General features: G+C 31.0%; 1 protein-coding gene across 1 annotated transcript in view; it reads right to left on the reverse strand.

Annotated features, from left to right (window-relative positions):
- LOC129968478 (probable chitinase 10) overlaps window positions 1-17,921 on the reverse strand; it is a 115,956-nt gene that overhangs the window by 53,343 nt on the left and 44,692 nt on the right. Inside the window, exon 2 of the mRNA XM_056082395.1 lies at window positions 8,631-8,720. Within this exon, the coding sequence (XP_055938370.1) occupies window positions 8,631-8,718 (88 nt within the window). The 5' untranslated portion in view covers window positions 8,719-8,720. The remainder of the gene's footprint in view (window positions 1-8,630; window positions 8,721-17,921) is intronic.

The following is a 17,921-nucleotide window of genomic DNA, read 5'->3' on the forward strand; positions in this document are numbered from 1 at the left end:
ACAAGCACTTTAGAGAACCCTAAGATGGCATTTGAGTACTTGGAGTCATGTAGATTTTCAGTGAAATATCCCTAAAACCGACTTCCTCTATTGGCTGCAATAACCGGGTTTCCAGTAAATTCAGTCACGTCTGCAGCTCTTTCACAAAAAACCAGCATCCCAGGCGTGATTAGCATTTATTAGCTGCTTCTATCCCTCTCACAAGCTGGGAAAAAAACCACTGTTTGGATTTGTTTACACACACAACTCACTCCCCAACAATAGCAACAGGTAATTTATAAGATAGCCTCGCACTTTGTGAAGGATGAATGTAAACTAGTACTAGGGTTAACTGGCTTTGCTCTTTCATTTGAGGTCTTGCCTCTCTCACCTTTGAATTTGGGTCATCTCCCGAAACGAGGCAAGAGATTATTTTGATGTCTAATTTCCAAAAGATTTCTGCATCCATTCTAAACACGATATACAAGTTGAACAAGGTTCCTTAACGCACTTAATTCTGCTTATGGCTTTTATAAAGAGGCCTTTCTAATTTGTTTTTGTGCAAGTGGATTCATTTTATATGAAAATTATGTATACTTTAATGATTATGTAATACTCCACGAATGAAGAGATGTGAGTAACAATAATGGGACATAAATATCTGCAATTATTTTTTAATAAGTCATTGCCTGTCTTGCTGGAGGGAAGATATAGACAATGTCTTCATTCATATACAGCTTTGGAAATAGATTTTTAGTTAAAAAAGATAAGCTTTTTATTAACTACAACCGAAGACACTCAGCCCTGATGTAGGAAACTATTTAGTTGGAACATTTAATCAAAATGCAATACAGATGATTGGCTAATTTGGAACAACTGGTCACTTCGGTACGACCACTAATGATTGGACGATTCTAAACATGTACTTTAATGTTAAAGTAATTAAAATATCATTAAAACAGGATAATTTGGAAAGAAAATTTTTCAAAACTAATTTTTTAATAAAACAAATCATTTTTAGCTTTAACTTGAATTATTTTCTTAAAGGAAAAACAAATGGGTTGATGCTGGACATTTTATTCAAAATTGGGATAAATCAAGACAAAGTTGGGATGATTGGGAGAACTTATCAAAAATTGGTACATTCCTGCTTATATGAGATGCATGGCCACATTATTTTAAGTTCAATTTTTGCAAATGATGCCTTAGAAAAAATATTGGGGGGAAAAAACAAGAACAACCCTCTATACGTTTTCAAAGGCTTATGAGATATTTCAGTTGTCAAAGATATTAATAATATAGTTAGCCTTCTTACAATATTTTAATTAATGTTATTTTCATACATTGTAGTACAAAGCTACCGATAATCCGTCTAGAATATGGATTCCAAGAATATGATTTTCATTCGACACAGAACATAAATAATGATTTCTGTACAGCACCACAGGTTAAATATATTATTCCCTTACTACCTGTTGCAAAAATAATGAAGCATGGCACAAAAAAAAAAAAAGATAAACCCTCCTGCAATGCTGTATTTTTTTATACTCGATACCAAACTGAATGAATAAACCGTTTCATTAAGAAATCGAAGCTAACTCCATCCATAAGTATTCCTTAATTGTTTACTGCATCGTAGAATTTACTTCTTAACCTAAACTTACAATCTAATTAAAGCTTGTAAATTGTAAAGTATCCGTAATAAAAAAATTTGATAATTTAAATTTTTATAAAAATTTTGTTGTTTATTGCTATAGATGTTTCAAGCATGGGATGTTCTAACATCTTTACCATCGACTTAAATGTACTTTTCAAAGTATTTTGGCGCTATCTTCAAAATTGTTTAATGTTTTCTTATGAAAAGTATGTCACCTGAACCTAGATTTAACTTGCACCAGTCCAAAACACCAAAAGTATAGTTGCATTGGTGAGTGATTGCTACTTGATCTGCGTACATAGCGGATATTTGTTGATTCAAATGCCAAACCCGAGACTCTTCTACTAAGCAACTGCAATCTATTCGATTAATGAAAATAGATCAGAGTATTTTTCATTCTCACCTTAATAAAATATTCAAGATTTTCAATTGGATTTTTTAAAAAAACTTCTGAACATAAGGATTGAGTAAAATATAACTAAACGTTATGACCTTGATTCCGTAAGACAGCAATATATGGTAAAAAGAAATTAGTCATTGCTTATCATATGTAAAAGCATATAGTTAATATCATAACTCGACAACTACCCATCTATAATCGAATTTAGATCAGAAAAATCTATATAATTACATCATCCAAACACTATCTTTTATTTAAATATAAAGAAAAAGGAAAATTTCGCTTTCATTGAGATGGAGCTGCAATAGAAAATTCTAACACGAGTCGAAGAAAAACTTTAATAACACATTAATTCACTCCTGATCTTCACTGACTATAATCTGACCTTGAGAAACACACTCAAAGATCTCTGCATATATAAAAAAAGGCTATTACGAAAATACCGAAAATATTAAATACAAAAAGAAAAGCGACAGTTCGCTGTGTTTATGGCATACGCCTGTATGTTTTAAATCATTTATTCGGGATCCGATGGTGTAATGGAATGGTTGGAATTTCTTTTTTTTTTTTCACTAATTTGCATTCTAGCGGTCCCCGTGGCCAGTCAAGCGAGTTTCCCAAGGTTTCATGGTCACCTCATTGTGATGAAAAACACTCCTCAAAGCAAAAGCAGCCTTTGCTTCTGATTTGAGTAACATTGCATGGGTTTTTTCCCCCAGTTTTTTTCCCCTATAATATCAAATTAGAGAATTGTCAAGACTCTTATAATTAAAGCAATAGCTGTTAGCTTCATTTCACAAGCTGTAAGATGGCTTAATTAATGTAATAGTTATTATTACACAAAAATCATGAAATTAATTCTATGTAACACTGTAATCATACATGCACATTGTATGTTTAAAATTTTGAAAAACCATTACATATATGACTCTGAGTTTACAGTGACGATCTATGGCAAAATTGTAAATGCCATACCAAAAGGCACAGAATTTAATTTTATACAAATAATTTATCACCGAAATTTTATCGTTAAATTAATGATCTTATGCCGGCGTCCTGGCATAGGGGTAGCGCGTCTTCCCCGTGATCTGGGCGTCCCGGGTTCGAGTCCCGGTTTGGGCATGGTTGTTCTTCTGTTGTTCTATCTGTGAGATGTGTGAATGTGCCCTCCTGTAAAAAGGGGTTGTGCAAGCGAATGAGTGATGCGTGAGTAGCAAAGTCGTACTCTTGGCCCTAGTTGGCGCTGCTATAAAAAATAAGAGACGTTCCCCTCAGGCTTAAATCGCTGTCTTCGTAACAGCGGGCTTGTCAGTGGCAAGTGCCATAAGAAACAAACAAACAATGATCTTATATTATAAATTGCCAACGGAATCTTTAGTACATGTTATAATGTAGCAGCGGCTTGAATTTCATACAAACTTTTCACAAATTAATCCAACATGTTTTTAAAATAAATTATAAAGAAAATTTCAATCTTCAGTCGAATCATGCAGGTCGAAACAAACAAATATAAACCTTAAAGAAATATTCCGTTTTTTTTAAAATTATTCGCAACTCGATCAGAATTCCGAGTCAAAAGATCGATTCTGATGGGTGAAATGCAAGCGAAATCTATCATAGCTTGTCGAAGTAACTCACATTAATACGGAGAGAAAATGCAAAAGATAAGATTCCTATTGAAGTGTCATCCTCGGCCTCTGCTCACGTTTCAAAACTAAAGAGTTAATTTACAGGAGCTCTTATATACTTCCAATGAAAGAAACTCTTGGAACTGCTAAGGTTGAATTACATATTAATGTGATTTAGCCACTTTAGAATTTCAACGAGAACTGAATGCTTTAAGATCGTCCACTGCAACGTTAAATTCTCTATAGCACTATAGATCTCGTATAGATAGAGCAAGGAAAAAAACACTTTGAATTACAAGAGTTGGTCAATATATTTTATTCACTTCAAAAGTTCAATCAGAACTGAATGCTCTAGGAGGATTTTTTGGAGTGTTAACTTTTTTGTGGCAATGTAATCAAAATTTGATGTTTTCTGAACCTGATATTTATTTTTGTCATACTAATAATTTTTTCTAAGTAAGTACATGAAGCTGTATTTTAAAAATCCTCGGCATCTGACCACGTTTCAGAACTAATGAGTTCCTCTCCAGAAGCTCTGACATACTTCCAAGAAAAGAAACTCATAGAATTACTAAGCTTGAATTACATATTAATGTGATTTATCCGCTTTAGATTTTCAACCAGAACTAATTGGACCAGTTCGTATCGTCAAATATTCAGCACAAATTTCTGGTAATTAGCTGCTTTCTGAAACACTATAATAATTTGTACTTAAATACATATAAACATTATGATAACCTCTTATAATTATTTTATATCTAATTTAATGTATATTCCCTTATATTGACATTGAATTTATAATTCTTTATATTGAACTTCTCTTCAAATTTGTAAACCATAAAAAGTACAAGAGTTGGATAAAATTCATTGACAAAATTGACACTTATAGATTTATCTAGGATGTTTTCGTAGTGTTACTATCGAGATAATGATAAAGGATTAGTATTTAAAAACATATGCTCAGATTATCAAAATAATTTAAGGATAGCTTTACATACAAAAGCTACGTATTGAAATAAAAAGGGATCTACTGTAGTTTCAGTAAGTTATTCTGTAATTTAAATACTAATCACTCATTAACCAAAAGGAAATGTAAATGCAAACTTTCGTATGCAGACTTCGTCCTTCTAAAACTAGTTTTACTATCACACTGACGTCATTATTTTATTTTCCTTTTTTACGAACTACATGCAACTGAATAGATCAATTTTTTATTTCATGCTTATTATTTAAAAATATTCATATTTATAGGTTGATGATGATAATAATTTATACAACACTCTCTCTATATTACTTGGATGCAGGAACTTTTCTCCTCTGTGTAACTACTGAGGACGTAAAAAAGATATTAATAAAAGTTTTTTAAAAACATCTTTTATGTCACGAAACCTGCGTGCCATGTTTTTATTTTCATTCCATACTTCATTGCGTTTCTTTTACTTTTCTTTCAGGAGAAAATTCTTACAGTTAAGAAAAGAAGAATTCAAATGATTTCTTATAGTTAAGAAATTCAAATGAAGATTTTATTGCAGGACGCTTGGCGCCGTTTATAATGATTTTTATCTCTTTTCTTGTCTTATTTCAGATACGCACAAACTCAACATATATTCTCAATCATGAGAAATACCGCCAACAATTAATTTTGAATCTTGGCAAGAGTTCGTGGTTCTCCGTGTGTGTGTGTGTGTGTGTGTGTGTGTGTGTGTGTGTGTGTGTGTGTGTGTGTGTGTGTGTGTGTGTGTGTGTGTGTGTGTGTGTGTGTGTGTGTGTGTGTGTGTGTGTGTGTGTGTGTGTGTGTGTGTGTGTGTGTGTGTGTGTGTGTGTGTGTGTGTGTGTGTGTGTGTGTGTGTGTGTGTGTGTGTGTGTGTGTGTGTGTGTGTGTGTGTGTGTGTGTTGATTCTCTACAGGGACACAGTCTGATCTAGCGTTACCAAATTCCGCATGGATATACTTTGCCAAAGTGGAAATGTGCGCCTCATAGAGGTTTCATTTGAAATTTTGATCAGAATTTCAATAATTCAAAAATTAAGTTAGATTTTAGCTTCCTACGAACAATAACTTTCAAAAATATTTATGTATTACCTTTTTAATGATGTCAATTTAGATGCCTTGCGAATTTTTTCTGAATTTTGGTGATTTTTAAATATAATTTTGTACTATTTTTTAACAATATATTTCATTGTTGCAATGAAATCCAAATCATTTTCATCAAATATTGAGTTGCGTGCTTTCTTCCATTGATGAGAACAATGGAAGAAGGATTCTCATATTATCTGCTCACCTTATGTGAGAAATCAGCTAGTGAAATTACATTATCGAAAAAGATAACTTGCAGTTTGAAATGAATTATTCAAGCACTTAAGTATTCAATAGCATACTGAAGTCCTGCAACATGATTCCAGTAGAAAATTTAATATTCGCAATAAACAGAACTAATGTCAAAGCAATAAAATAACATGGCTTAAATGTCCATCACAATTTGGCGCTTAAAAATTCTTTGTTAAGAGAAGCATAAACAGTAAGTCATGCATACGAGACTTAATTGAAAAGAAATACAAACAATATTCCTGATGAACAACTGTTTGTTGAATAGGGTTAATCGACGAATAAAAATGACAACATCATTCCAGACGCTAACGAGTTCTCATACACTTTGACAGAAACTAAACTACAGAAGTACGATTAATTAAAGTAGAAAAGTCTGACATGGTCCGCCATCTATGTGTCAATATAAGTATAAAGCAGATAGAAATTATAAAAATTAAATATCTGAACAACGTATCATTATTATTAAATATAACTCTTCTGATTTTATTTATCGATAGAATGAATTCTAATTTTTACTAATCGACATGACTATTACATAAAAGTTTCGAAGGAACATTTGGAGATCACTGTTCGATCGAATTTTTTTTTTACACGTTTATAAGCTTTATCTTTCTTGCTGTCAAAATTTAAGTAGTTGTCAATGTAATATTTGACACAAAGTGATGAATAATCAATAAAAAAATTGATGAAATTGAATTACATATATTTCTCCTTAAATTGAAAATTATTTTCAAGTCTGTCTATTAATCCCTTGTGCTGAAATGTCGAATCAGACTTGTGAATCAAATTACTGAATTTTTGATATTTTAATCTTAGGTTAAAATGGCAATTATCTTTAAAGACAAATATCGACTAGAGCTTGTTAAGCTTCTGCCGTTTTATGGTAAAAAGTAATAAAAATGTCCAAAATAAAATGCAGCCTCTACTAAAGAATTTTTTTAAAAAATCTGTTCGAGGAATTATTTTTCATTTTTCAAATCTATAATATAACAATGAATATCAACTTTTTTGATTGCCCATTTTAAAGAAAATCAAAATAAATGAGTTTGCTCTATGTATATAAGTAATTTTAATATACCTCGATTTTTTCGCTGTAATTCTTCATTATACGATACAAAAGAAAGCAAATGAAAAAAAAAAAATCAATAGGACACGCGTCGTTAAATCAAAAATGCTGCATGAAATATCAGTAAGCTATTATGGTTCATAATAATAATCACTTTTAAGGATTTTTACTAAATTTTAGTTCTATTCTAATTCAATTTTATTGTGTTGTGTAAGATGCTGTTTTATTTAAATTAAATTTAAAATAACAACTTTAAAAAGTAAAGAGAAATTATGTCACGTACAAAGAAGGCATTTTTTTTTATAATTCCATATATTTGTAATAAAATCTTAAATAATTTCAAAACGTCACATTGAAATGTTTGTGATGCTAATATTAAATAATTTTTAGATAAGATAACTTATCTCTTCAACAAAGTTATGAGCCGGCGTCCTGGCATAGGGGTAGCGCGTCTTCCCCGTGATCTGGGCGTCCCGGGTTCGAGTCCCGGTTTGGGCATGGTTGTTCTTCTTTTGTTCTATCTGTGAGATGTGTGAATGTGCCCTCCTGTAAAAAGGGGTTGTGCAAGCGAATGAATGATGCGTGAGTGGCAAAGTCGTACTCTTGGCCCTAGCTGGCGCTGCTATAAAAAATAAGAGACATTCCCCCTCAGGCTTAAATCGCTGTCTTCGTAACAGCGGGCTTGTCAGTGGCAAGTGCCATAAGAAACAAACAAACAAAGTTATGACTTGACGCCTTTGGCGAAATACTCATTCGCTTTAATTTAAATTAAATATCTATTCATCACAGTGCTCATTATTTTCAAAACAAAAAATTCGTGGTTCCAAATTGTGATGGGCATGGAAGTTATGTATTTAGTACGTTACTTTTTTTTTATTGTGTCCATGAACCTTTCTAATTGGTCATGTGATATAAAGTTACTAAAACCGTAACTGCCTTGTTCACTTATCTACTTGTTTTTGCAGTACAGTATATTAAGTTTTGTTATCCTTCAGGTAAATTACAGATTCTTCAATTGAATCATTTTTTTTGACAATGAAAAATACTCACATGGTTAACAGTTTGATGAAACGATGAAAACCACCTGAATTTCAGAGTAGAAATGAAATGTAATGATGAAAATTATGCAAAAGAATATTTAAGAAATTATCAAAATCTAAGATAAAATTACAATTAAATTAGTGTCATTGAAAACACATTTTTTTTTTTTTTTTGAAATTTTAAGATAATGTAACATTTTTTTTGTTCAATATATATATTCTTAAATTATGGCAAAAAAATCTAATTTTCCACTAAATTTTTAATTATTTAAAATTTTAAATGAAAGTTTTGAAAAATTGCCCCGGATGGCACATTCCCACCCTCCAAAATATATTAGTGCCAAATATTCCAACTGTAGGTCAAGTAGTACGGAATGCAGAATGCCAGCTAATACACACAGAGACCCACATGTGTCTTTATTATTAGTAGAAATGATTTAAAATGTTGCATGAATGTTGCAAAAGGGCATACTATAGTGTGTGAGTGTTTTTTTTTTTCAAAAATTAGAATTATTAAATGATGTCTACTTACTGTGTGCTGGCTCCTGAGACCAAACAGATCCTACAAGTGTCCAACTTATAACCATCCACCAGCTGATCCATCTCATCCGGTGCTCCATTTCTATAGAATAAGAAAAAGAAAGCTTGTTACAGTCTGTGCTTGCGATTAACTCATAAATTTAAAATAGAAAGAAAGCCGACACTTTTAATTATTTCATCTCAATTAATATATGTATTAATAAAATGTATATATCTATTGTTAAACAAATCATAACGTTAAATTGATTTCCGAAATCAATAGAAAATTTATCGTCTATATGGAATATTCTTGAATATTCGATCACAAGGAATGCTAGTTATAACAGCTCCTATTCTAGAAAACTATGATTATTTTTTTCATTGGAAAAAAGGGCCTGCTATTCAAGTAATTAGACTGTATAATTCAATGCGATTTTAATAAAAAATTATTTAAAATATTTAAATGGAAAATTATTAATAATATTTGAATAATTATATTTTTCAATTACTAAAGTCTTTATTTAAAAATATTTAAGAAAAAATATTTTATATTATTGGAGAGTTCAAAGAAAAGTATTGTATGTAAAATTCTTTAATCGTCTGACAAAGATTGAAGGATTTAGTTCTCATAATGACTGCCATTCGGATTAAAAGATTATATGAAATATTTCTGTTTTAATAAATTTTCATTTCATTCATTCATTATTTTTAACAAATCACAAGCATTGTTTTGGTCATTTAAAATAGCATTCACTTTATGATACTTTGTCTTCCAAACTATTATATGGACTATTTCAAAACATTTACAAAAAAAAAAAAAAAATGGAGTCTATTATTTAATAAATTGTTTTAAAAACTGCAATTTGCAGACGACAATGGGATTTTCCAAACATTCAAAGAAAAACAAAATTATTTGTATTCAAATAAAAAAAAAGTTTTACTGATCTATACAATAAAAATCGTTTTCAACTATTTGCGAGTCTTTGATATAAAGTTTACATCTTTTTAATACTCTTATTGAATTTCATCTTTTCTAAGGGTATTAACCTTTTTCACTTATACTTTCTAATATACTTGAGTTGTTCAACTTTCTATACCTATATTTTTTGATCATAATATGCTATTTTCATATTTTCAGAAAATTAACACGCGATAATTAGTTAAATTAAATTTAAAATCCAAACGTGTAATACCGTCTGATAGTAAATTTGTGAAAACTTGTTTCATGATTCCCCAATATTTATATATTAAAGATTAAAAAGTTAAAAATATTAATAAAAAAAAGTTTTTTTATAATACTTTAATGAATGTATGCATTCAAAACATTGTTTTTTAAGAAATTAATTATCAGAAAAATTTGATGTATAAAAGCTGAAATTATTTTATCATACAACAATTGATTACTAAAATCCACTTTATTAGACATATGCTTCTTTAACGTTTTTTGTAAAATCATACTCAAATTTTGTGTTAAAGTTTCATTACAAAATTGTTGATTATAAAAAAATTAATTTTTAAGCTGAGTAACAAATTATCTAACGTAGATAAGTTTCTTGGCAGCATATCTTTTAAATTAAGATTATTCCGCGGAAACATGAGCATTTAGTTCATAACAGTTCATCGTTAAATAGAAGTGTCAAGATAAGCATTTGAGATTGTTAACTAAGCATTCAGTGACTGATACATTCATTTTCAGTTCTAAGTAATTGATTAATTACGCAATTATGAGCAGTTAACATGAAAATCATTTAGCATTTTGGATTATAGCGACAATTTTATTTTTATTCAAAGCTTTAAACAAAAATAATTCCATTTTTCAGCGATGCAGTTCTGTTTAAAGCAATATTTTAAGTATTCAAATTAGTCAAAAGTTAATTAACTAAACATCTTTTTTCTTTACCACTCTGAACGTGTTCTTCTGAACCATTCATCACAGCTGACCCTAGGTTTCGCCATCAATTACTCACTCTTATTACCATGGCATTCAAACTAGCAACCAAGATAAATTATGTCAGTAAGAGGAAAACAGAAACGCATTCCAAGCTAAACGGGATACAAAAGCAGCAAAAATATGAACCGCACGCTCACTGCTGTTCAGATTGGTCACCCTACTTAAAGCAATGGATACAGCAGTGCATCCGACTTTCTAAAACGGGAATTTAATGTTTATTATTTACGGCAAGGGTGTACTCGTGACAGAAGAGTTTTGCCTGCAAGCACTGGGTCACCCCCGCCACCTGCGCAAACCAGGTCAATGTCAAGGGGAAGCAGCGCAACAATGGGTTAGCAAACGATTTTCTAGTTCATCAACTGCTGCCGGTCTGAAACATGCAAACGATTTGCTTCTTCGCGGGAGGGTGGATGGCACACACCAAAGGGTGTTTCTTCGGTCTGGTGCATTGGGACTGTCTACCTGTTGTCACGCATCAATTGTCATACATTGTTTCAAATCTGGGATCGGTTGAAACAAATGCTTGTCCGATAAGAGGGTAGAACAAATCGCTTGTCACAAATTGGTCACACTGAGGCGAGGCATAAAGGATTCTTCTTGGAATTAGTATGCAATTGAATAGGGGGGAGGTAAAGATAAGGAAAACGTGACTATTGCGAGATCATTAAAATGTTTTTGTGAATATTTGGAACGCGCTTACTAAGGAACATTATTTGTCGTACCCTATTTTGTTTCACTTTTTTAATCAGCAAAAAGCATGCGTAAAAAGAAGAAAATGAAATGTGATTGGATTATTTTGTCTGAATAGTTAAAATTCCAGCCTGTTTCGAAAAAAAAAATGAATGTGAAATTTAAAAATGATTTCTTTTCTTTACAGTATTGGCAAGAAAGAATGTTGGAATTATGGATGGTGTAAGATTGAAAATCGAAATTCCATCAGAATTTTTTTTAAATTTTTAATCAGTGTTTGAAGTACATGTTTGTAATTGCTGTGAAATAAAATACATTTCTTTTTCTTTTTAATTGCATTACATGTACACAACTAATTTCAAAATCAAACTAATTTCTGTGATTTCCAAAATCAGCAAATCGATTTATTTCAAAATCTATATTTATAATTTCACAGTTCGTAATTCCATCAGAAAAATCTTTAGCAAAAAAAGAAATTTTAAATCAACATTTGAAGGACTTATCTGCAATTGAAATGCAAAGAAATAAAGTTTAAAAAATTATCTTTTAATTGTATTATAAGTTCACAACTAATTTCAAAATCTGTGTTTTTAAAAGATTTATTGTATTTCAATAGGATTCGAGTTGTGATCTGTCTTTAGTATATCATGTATTTTACAGTTGGTTTAAAACACTGAGTTTAAAATTATGATTAAAATTATAGAAATGGAAAAGCCTAAATAACCACCATGGCTAAGTTCATCCGACGAATTTCCCAGAAAAATTAATTTCATATAAACATAGCTTAAAATTAATAATTTATTCATAGAAAGCCTTTTGTTCCACAAATTATGTATTTATTAAACTAGTTAAAATTATTTTTAAATTGTAAGCATTTAAAAAAATGTATCTCTTCAAATTCATCTTTTCGAAAGCTTTTCATAGTTCTTAAACCGAAAAACTCATTATGGTTATTGAACTGTTGAATCGATATGAAATGATTATAGTATAGGGAGGACTTCTTTAACCAAAAGCCTTGATTGATTTGCCACCATTGATAGAGCACATTATAAGACTTCTTTTTTAATAATCTTAGTTTATATTTAACTAGCCGCCTTTGGCGACCATCCGGTTCGCCAATCTTAATGCTCGTTAAAATTTTAATAATTAACTATTTTATGTAATACCTACTTTAATAGCTTCTTCATTAAAACATTTTAAAATTTAAAATTTCAATTCACTCAGAATATTATAAAGGCCTTCAGTCATAACGTAATATGTATCTCTCTAATTTTTCTGTTAGCTCCCGTAGAATTTATGCTTTAAATTAAAGTGGAAAGGATTAATCTGCAATTAATATAATAATATTTTTTTACTGAAACAAAACATTTTTTATAATATGATTACTGAAAACTAAGTCACTAAGCTTTTAAACCTTATGAGCTCTAAAGAATATCTTTCTTAATTTATGTAATATCTCAAGAATTTGAAAATAAAATTTTTTCAGATTCATCTTGAGCAGCTCTATTAATTAACAATGTTTAATTTTAAATGCATCAAACACTAAGAAAATAAACAGAATCGTTTAAAATAATCGGTCGAAAACAGGTTAAAATAATTACTTAAAAAATGATGAACTTAAACTAACATAAATACAATTTAATTACAAAAGCATGTAACTAACCTAAAAATAATTTAAATCGAGTCTGCTTCCGTTGAAATGTAAACAATCAGAATACAATGCGCATGCATGAATTTTCAACGCCAGTTACGGTAATGCAAATGCGTGAATTTTTCTGCGCCAGTTGGGTAACGCTATGTAGATTAGAAATTTTTAATTTCCTTTATTCTGTTTTATTTTTAATTCAAAAGTACTTCAGAATGAATCTGAAAGATCGATTAATGAACAATGTTTAATTTTAAATGCATCAAACATTAAGAAAATAAACAGAATCGTTTGAAATAATCGGCCGAAAAATGTTAGCCCTAGCCTCATTGCTGTTAAGGAAAAAAAAATTGAAGTCTTACTCATTTGGCGGTGGGGAAAATGAAAGGATTTTTTTGGCGGGAAAGTTAGTTTTTAATTAATAATTAAAAATTCAAAAAAGGGACCCCAGGTGCACATTCCCGACCTCCAAGGTATACACGTACCAAATTTGGTAGCTGTAGGTCAAATGGTCTTTTCTGTAGAGCGCCAACACACACACACACACACACACACAGACATTGAGCATTATATATAAGTATAGATAATCAGTTTGGTTTCACATTTTAAACTCAACATCATTTTAATTATTGATTTAAAGTTAATTGTTTTAATAACTTTGTGAAAATGCATATATTTCTATTTATTTTTTTTATTATAACTCCTGACTGCACAACATCCACAATATTATCAACATCCAAAATATTATTTAATCGAATGCTTGCTGTTTATAAACACTATATTATCTAACTGAATTTATTAAGACAGAAAACTGATCAAGTTAATAATAAAATCGTCACATTATTTTATAATTTAAAAAAATATATAAGTTTTATAATTTTATATAATTAGCAATTAGTAACACCTTTATAAATCAACCTGATTGCACCCTTCTCAACCTAATTGCTGCTTGTTCAAAAATTCGTCACTAAACAAATGCGTTCAATTCTATTCCAATATACTTCTCAAATAGATTACACAATATTGTGAATAACTTAATCGATTAATTACTACAGAGGATCATTAAAATTACCAGATGGTAATCAAAATAATAATCGACTTCATACAAATAAAATTCTCATAAAAAATCATGTGAGTACCTGACATCTGTCTTTTATTAACCCTTAAACATTATTTTAAAATTTACATTCCAAAAAATTATTTTAATTTTTGTATGATTGATCTCTTAATTATTAGTGTTCTTGTGCTCCATCAATAGGACGTTTGCTTGTGTGCAAATGAGCTGGTTCGGAGTTACATTTTACAATGTGCATTTTCCGTACTTATAATAAAATTTAAACGTTTTATTTTTTATTCACTTTTTTATATTAATTAAAAGACCCACTTTTATCTGTACCACGGATTTTAAAAATCAATCTCCACTTTTCATATTATCACGAAAACTTGGTTCCGTATATCATTTAAATTAATTTGTTATAGTTAATTAATTAAATATGGTGAAAGTGTCAAAATATATTATCTTGTTTATAGCTAGAATAACTGGAAAATCTTCCTCTCAGAATTCAATTAAAAGTTTATCTGATAGGGGAACAAACGAGATGAGTCAAATTCGTGATTCACGAGTGGAAATTTCCATGCTTCTTCCATTTCTCCCACCGTTATGTGCTTAATGTTCTAAACTTAACGGTTAAATCGCTTTGTCGTGACAGACCTTGGGCGCAACAAAGCTGAATACATTAGCCAGAAATCCTCCGTGAACATCTAAACAATTAGCTCTTAAATACATCTATGAAATTCTTGGTGCATTCTCCAATTAACCTTGATTCTGACATTTTATAGAAAAATGCGTCCTAGTTGCACGGTTTTATTTATCTTAACGTGTTTCGTATTTTCAAAAGTGGGATTTTATAATCAATTTTTCATTCATTTCCCATTGCGAAAATTTAAGTATTTTAGATTAATAAATTTTCGAAGACAATAAACAATTTTGTTTACGCTGTTGTTAATATGCTATGCTTTCAAAGCCAAAAATAAGGTAATTTTATAATTTTGTCAAGACGAACCAAAATAATTAAATAGGTTTATTTCTTTTTAAGCCTGTGGTTTCTTTCACCCGTTATGTTTATTCCTATTTTGTAGGGGGAAAAAATTAAGGCAGCTGCTTTATATTTTTAATTAGAAAATTTTAAAAGGAATATTGGATAACAAAACATAGCATATAAGACATGTTTGTCAACTTTTTTTTATTTCCATAATGAAACCAGCGAGAATGTTCTTTCCAAAACCTTATTACATACTCTCTAATATGTCCCTTCATTATTACTATATTATCCCTTTCTATCCAAGCATAAATTTTGCACCTTATCCAAGGCCTTGAGCGTCACGAATGCTCAGATTTTTATTTTCAGAGTTCCGCATATAAAGCCACGTGCTTCGTAGGATAGTAACAACCGGCTACTCTGATCCACCCGAAGGCATACGGAAAAATCTGAATGACCGAACCACCGAGACAGCAACACTGACAGGGCCTATGGTTGAGTCCTAATTGCCATCACCGGGCACCGTACAGCCCTTCCCGTGGGAAGAAACACTCGTCATCGATAGGAGATAGCCGACTCCCCACCATTTCTCTACCCATCAAGGTGGCGAGAACCAACCATCATACAGAAAGCTTCTCATTCCCATATCTGAGGTGCCCCCCCCCCGGTAAGATTTTGTAGAATAGTAAAGAAAACCAAAATAATAATAATAATTTTTTACCCCTTTTTTCGACAGATTAAAATCAAAATTTGAGACATAACTACAATTAAGTCACATGATTACATTCTTAGAGTCATGGCGTATTTGAGTTATCGCATCTACGTACCTACAAAAGTACATACCGAAAGACAGTCAACACCTTGAAGAAATTGATTTCGAATTTGATATGGATATGCAATTTATATGCTAAATCTATGTACCTAAATTTGATCTATCTAAATATCTGTCCTTATATTCGCGTTGACAAAACTTTCCAAGAATGAATTTCGTTCATAATTTGATAAAAATATACACATTTGGTAAAAACACCTCATACTAAATTTTGTTCATATGGCTGAAGACCTTATTATGCTGTCATATTTATTAATAAACAGAAAAACATAATTCCAAACATATGTGTTTCGGTATCAAGCAGTTGTGAAACATGAAGGTCAAAGTCAGGAGAGTTCAAGTTTTTTTAAGATCATAAAACTTTTTCATTGTATACTTTGAATTTAAGGTAAAAATGTAAAACTAGTTGGTGTTGTCCTCCCAAAACTTTCTTGCATACTTTAATAAACTTGCTATGCCATAGAATGGCATTGGCGCACAATAGTTACGAAATATTAACCCTTGTCGAGAATTTAGCACTTTTACTCAATCTTATCGTGTCGCCCTTGGCGAGTATTTTACTAACTCCTGGCATGCCGTTAATTTCATTTCAAAATTGAATTTGTGTTTCAAACGCGTTTTCCAAACCGATTGAAACGAAAATGTTAATCAACGTCAAATCTCGAATTTGAATTATTTGACGATTACTATACTTTCTGTATATTAGAAAATAAAACATACAGATTTGTTGTAATAAAATAGATCTGCAAAGAATCCTTGCGTACATCGGAACTTGTGATTCTTTTCAAGACGAGGACTCACTGATTTAAACTTTCAGGAAAAATAGCTCTTCGGATAATTTTCCATTTATATACGAAATCTAATTCCTTATCATACAAATCACTCCCTTCCTCCAACCCCCAACTCCAATGCTTACGAAATATTACAGCAAACCGCAATCACATATCTACGCTAACCATTTTGCAAGACAAATCGTCGGCATCAGATGACGTCTTTTCAGGGAAGGAAGATATGGAGAGGAAAGCGAAATCCGTGTCGTTTTGATTTTGACCCAGAAAAAGTGAGTGCGGTTTGACTCGGCCGAAGGTCAAGCATCCGAGAGGGACTCGAACCTCCTAACACAATTCCACCGCCCGCCTACTTAAAGGACGGATACATCCTCTCTAAGTGAGCGGTTTTTCCAGGTGGAAAAGAAAGCAACTTACTTGTGATGACCGCTGATGGGAGTCGGCCAGCCCATCAGCTGATAATCCTGATGAAGTAATCGAGGGATCAGTAGGTGTCTCGTCAAGGAGATCGACTCATGACGACGGAATGAGTAAATCAGGACTTTCTAAGCTTGTTTGAATGTGAAAAGATTTAGAGGAATCAGGGTGAAATTCAAACCAATTACTTTACGAAATGGAGAAGGTGAATATGGGATTATTCTGACGTTGATGGGATAAATGGTATACACAATACAGTATAAGTGATTTTCTATCCTGTAATCATATTTGGTTTTAAAAAAACACATCTTTTTGTCTTCATAACTTTCGTATGAAGAACCTATACTACCCTATTGATTCCCAAGCACAGCATTCCTGAATAATGCAATGATTGAGATGGTGCTCTAAATAACAATGCTTAAAGCTAAGGAAAACACTCTATTTAATTTGGATACTAAATAACGATAAAAATTGAAAATACTGGTTATAATCCGAACAGTTTTAGGTAGAATTAATAATGCTAGTTATAATCTGGACAGTTTTAGGTAAAATTAATAATGCCAGTTATAATCTGGACAGTTTTAGGTAAAATTAATAATGCCAGTTATAATCTGGACAGTTTTAGGTAAAATTAATAATGCCAGTTATAATCTGGACAGTTTTAGGTAAAATTAATAATGCCAGTTATAATCTGGACAGTTTTAGGTAAAATTAATAATGCCAGTTATAATCTGGACAGTTTTAGGTAAAATTAATAATGCCAGTTATAATCTGGACAGTTTTAGGTAAAATTAATAATGCCAGTTATAATCTGGACAGTTTTAGTTAAAATTAATAATGCCAGTTATAATCTGGACAGTTTTAGGTAAAATTAATAATGCCAGTTATAATCTGGACAGTTTTAGGTAAAATTAAGAATGGCAGTTATAATCTGGAGTTTTT

The sequence above is a fragment of the Argiope bruennichi genome, chromosome 5, assembly GCF_947563725.1.
Source record: "Argiope bruennichi chromosome 5, qqArgBrue1.1, whole genome shotgun sequence".
NCBI classification, from domain to species: domain Eukaryota; kingdom Metazoa; phylum Arthropoda; class Arachnida; order Araneae; family Araneidae; genus Argiope; species Argiope bruennichi.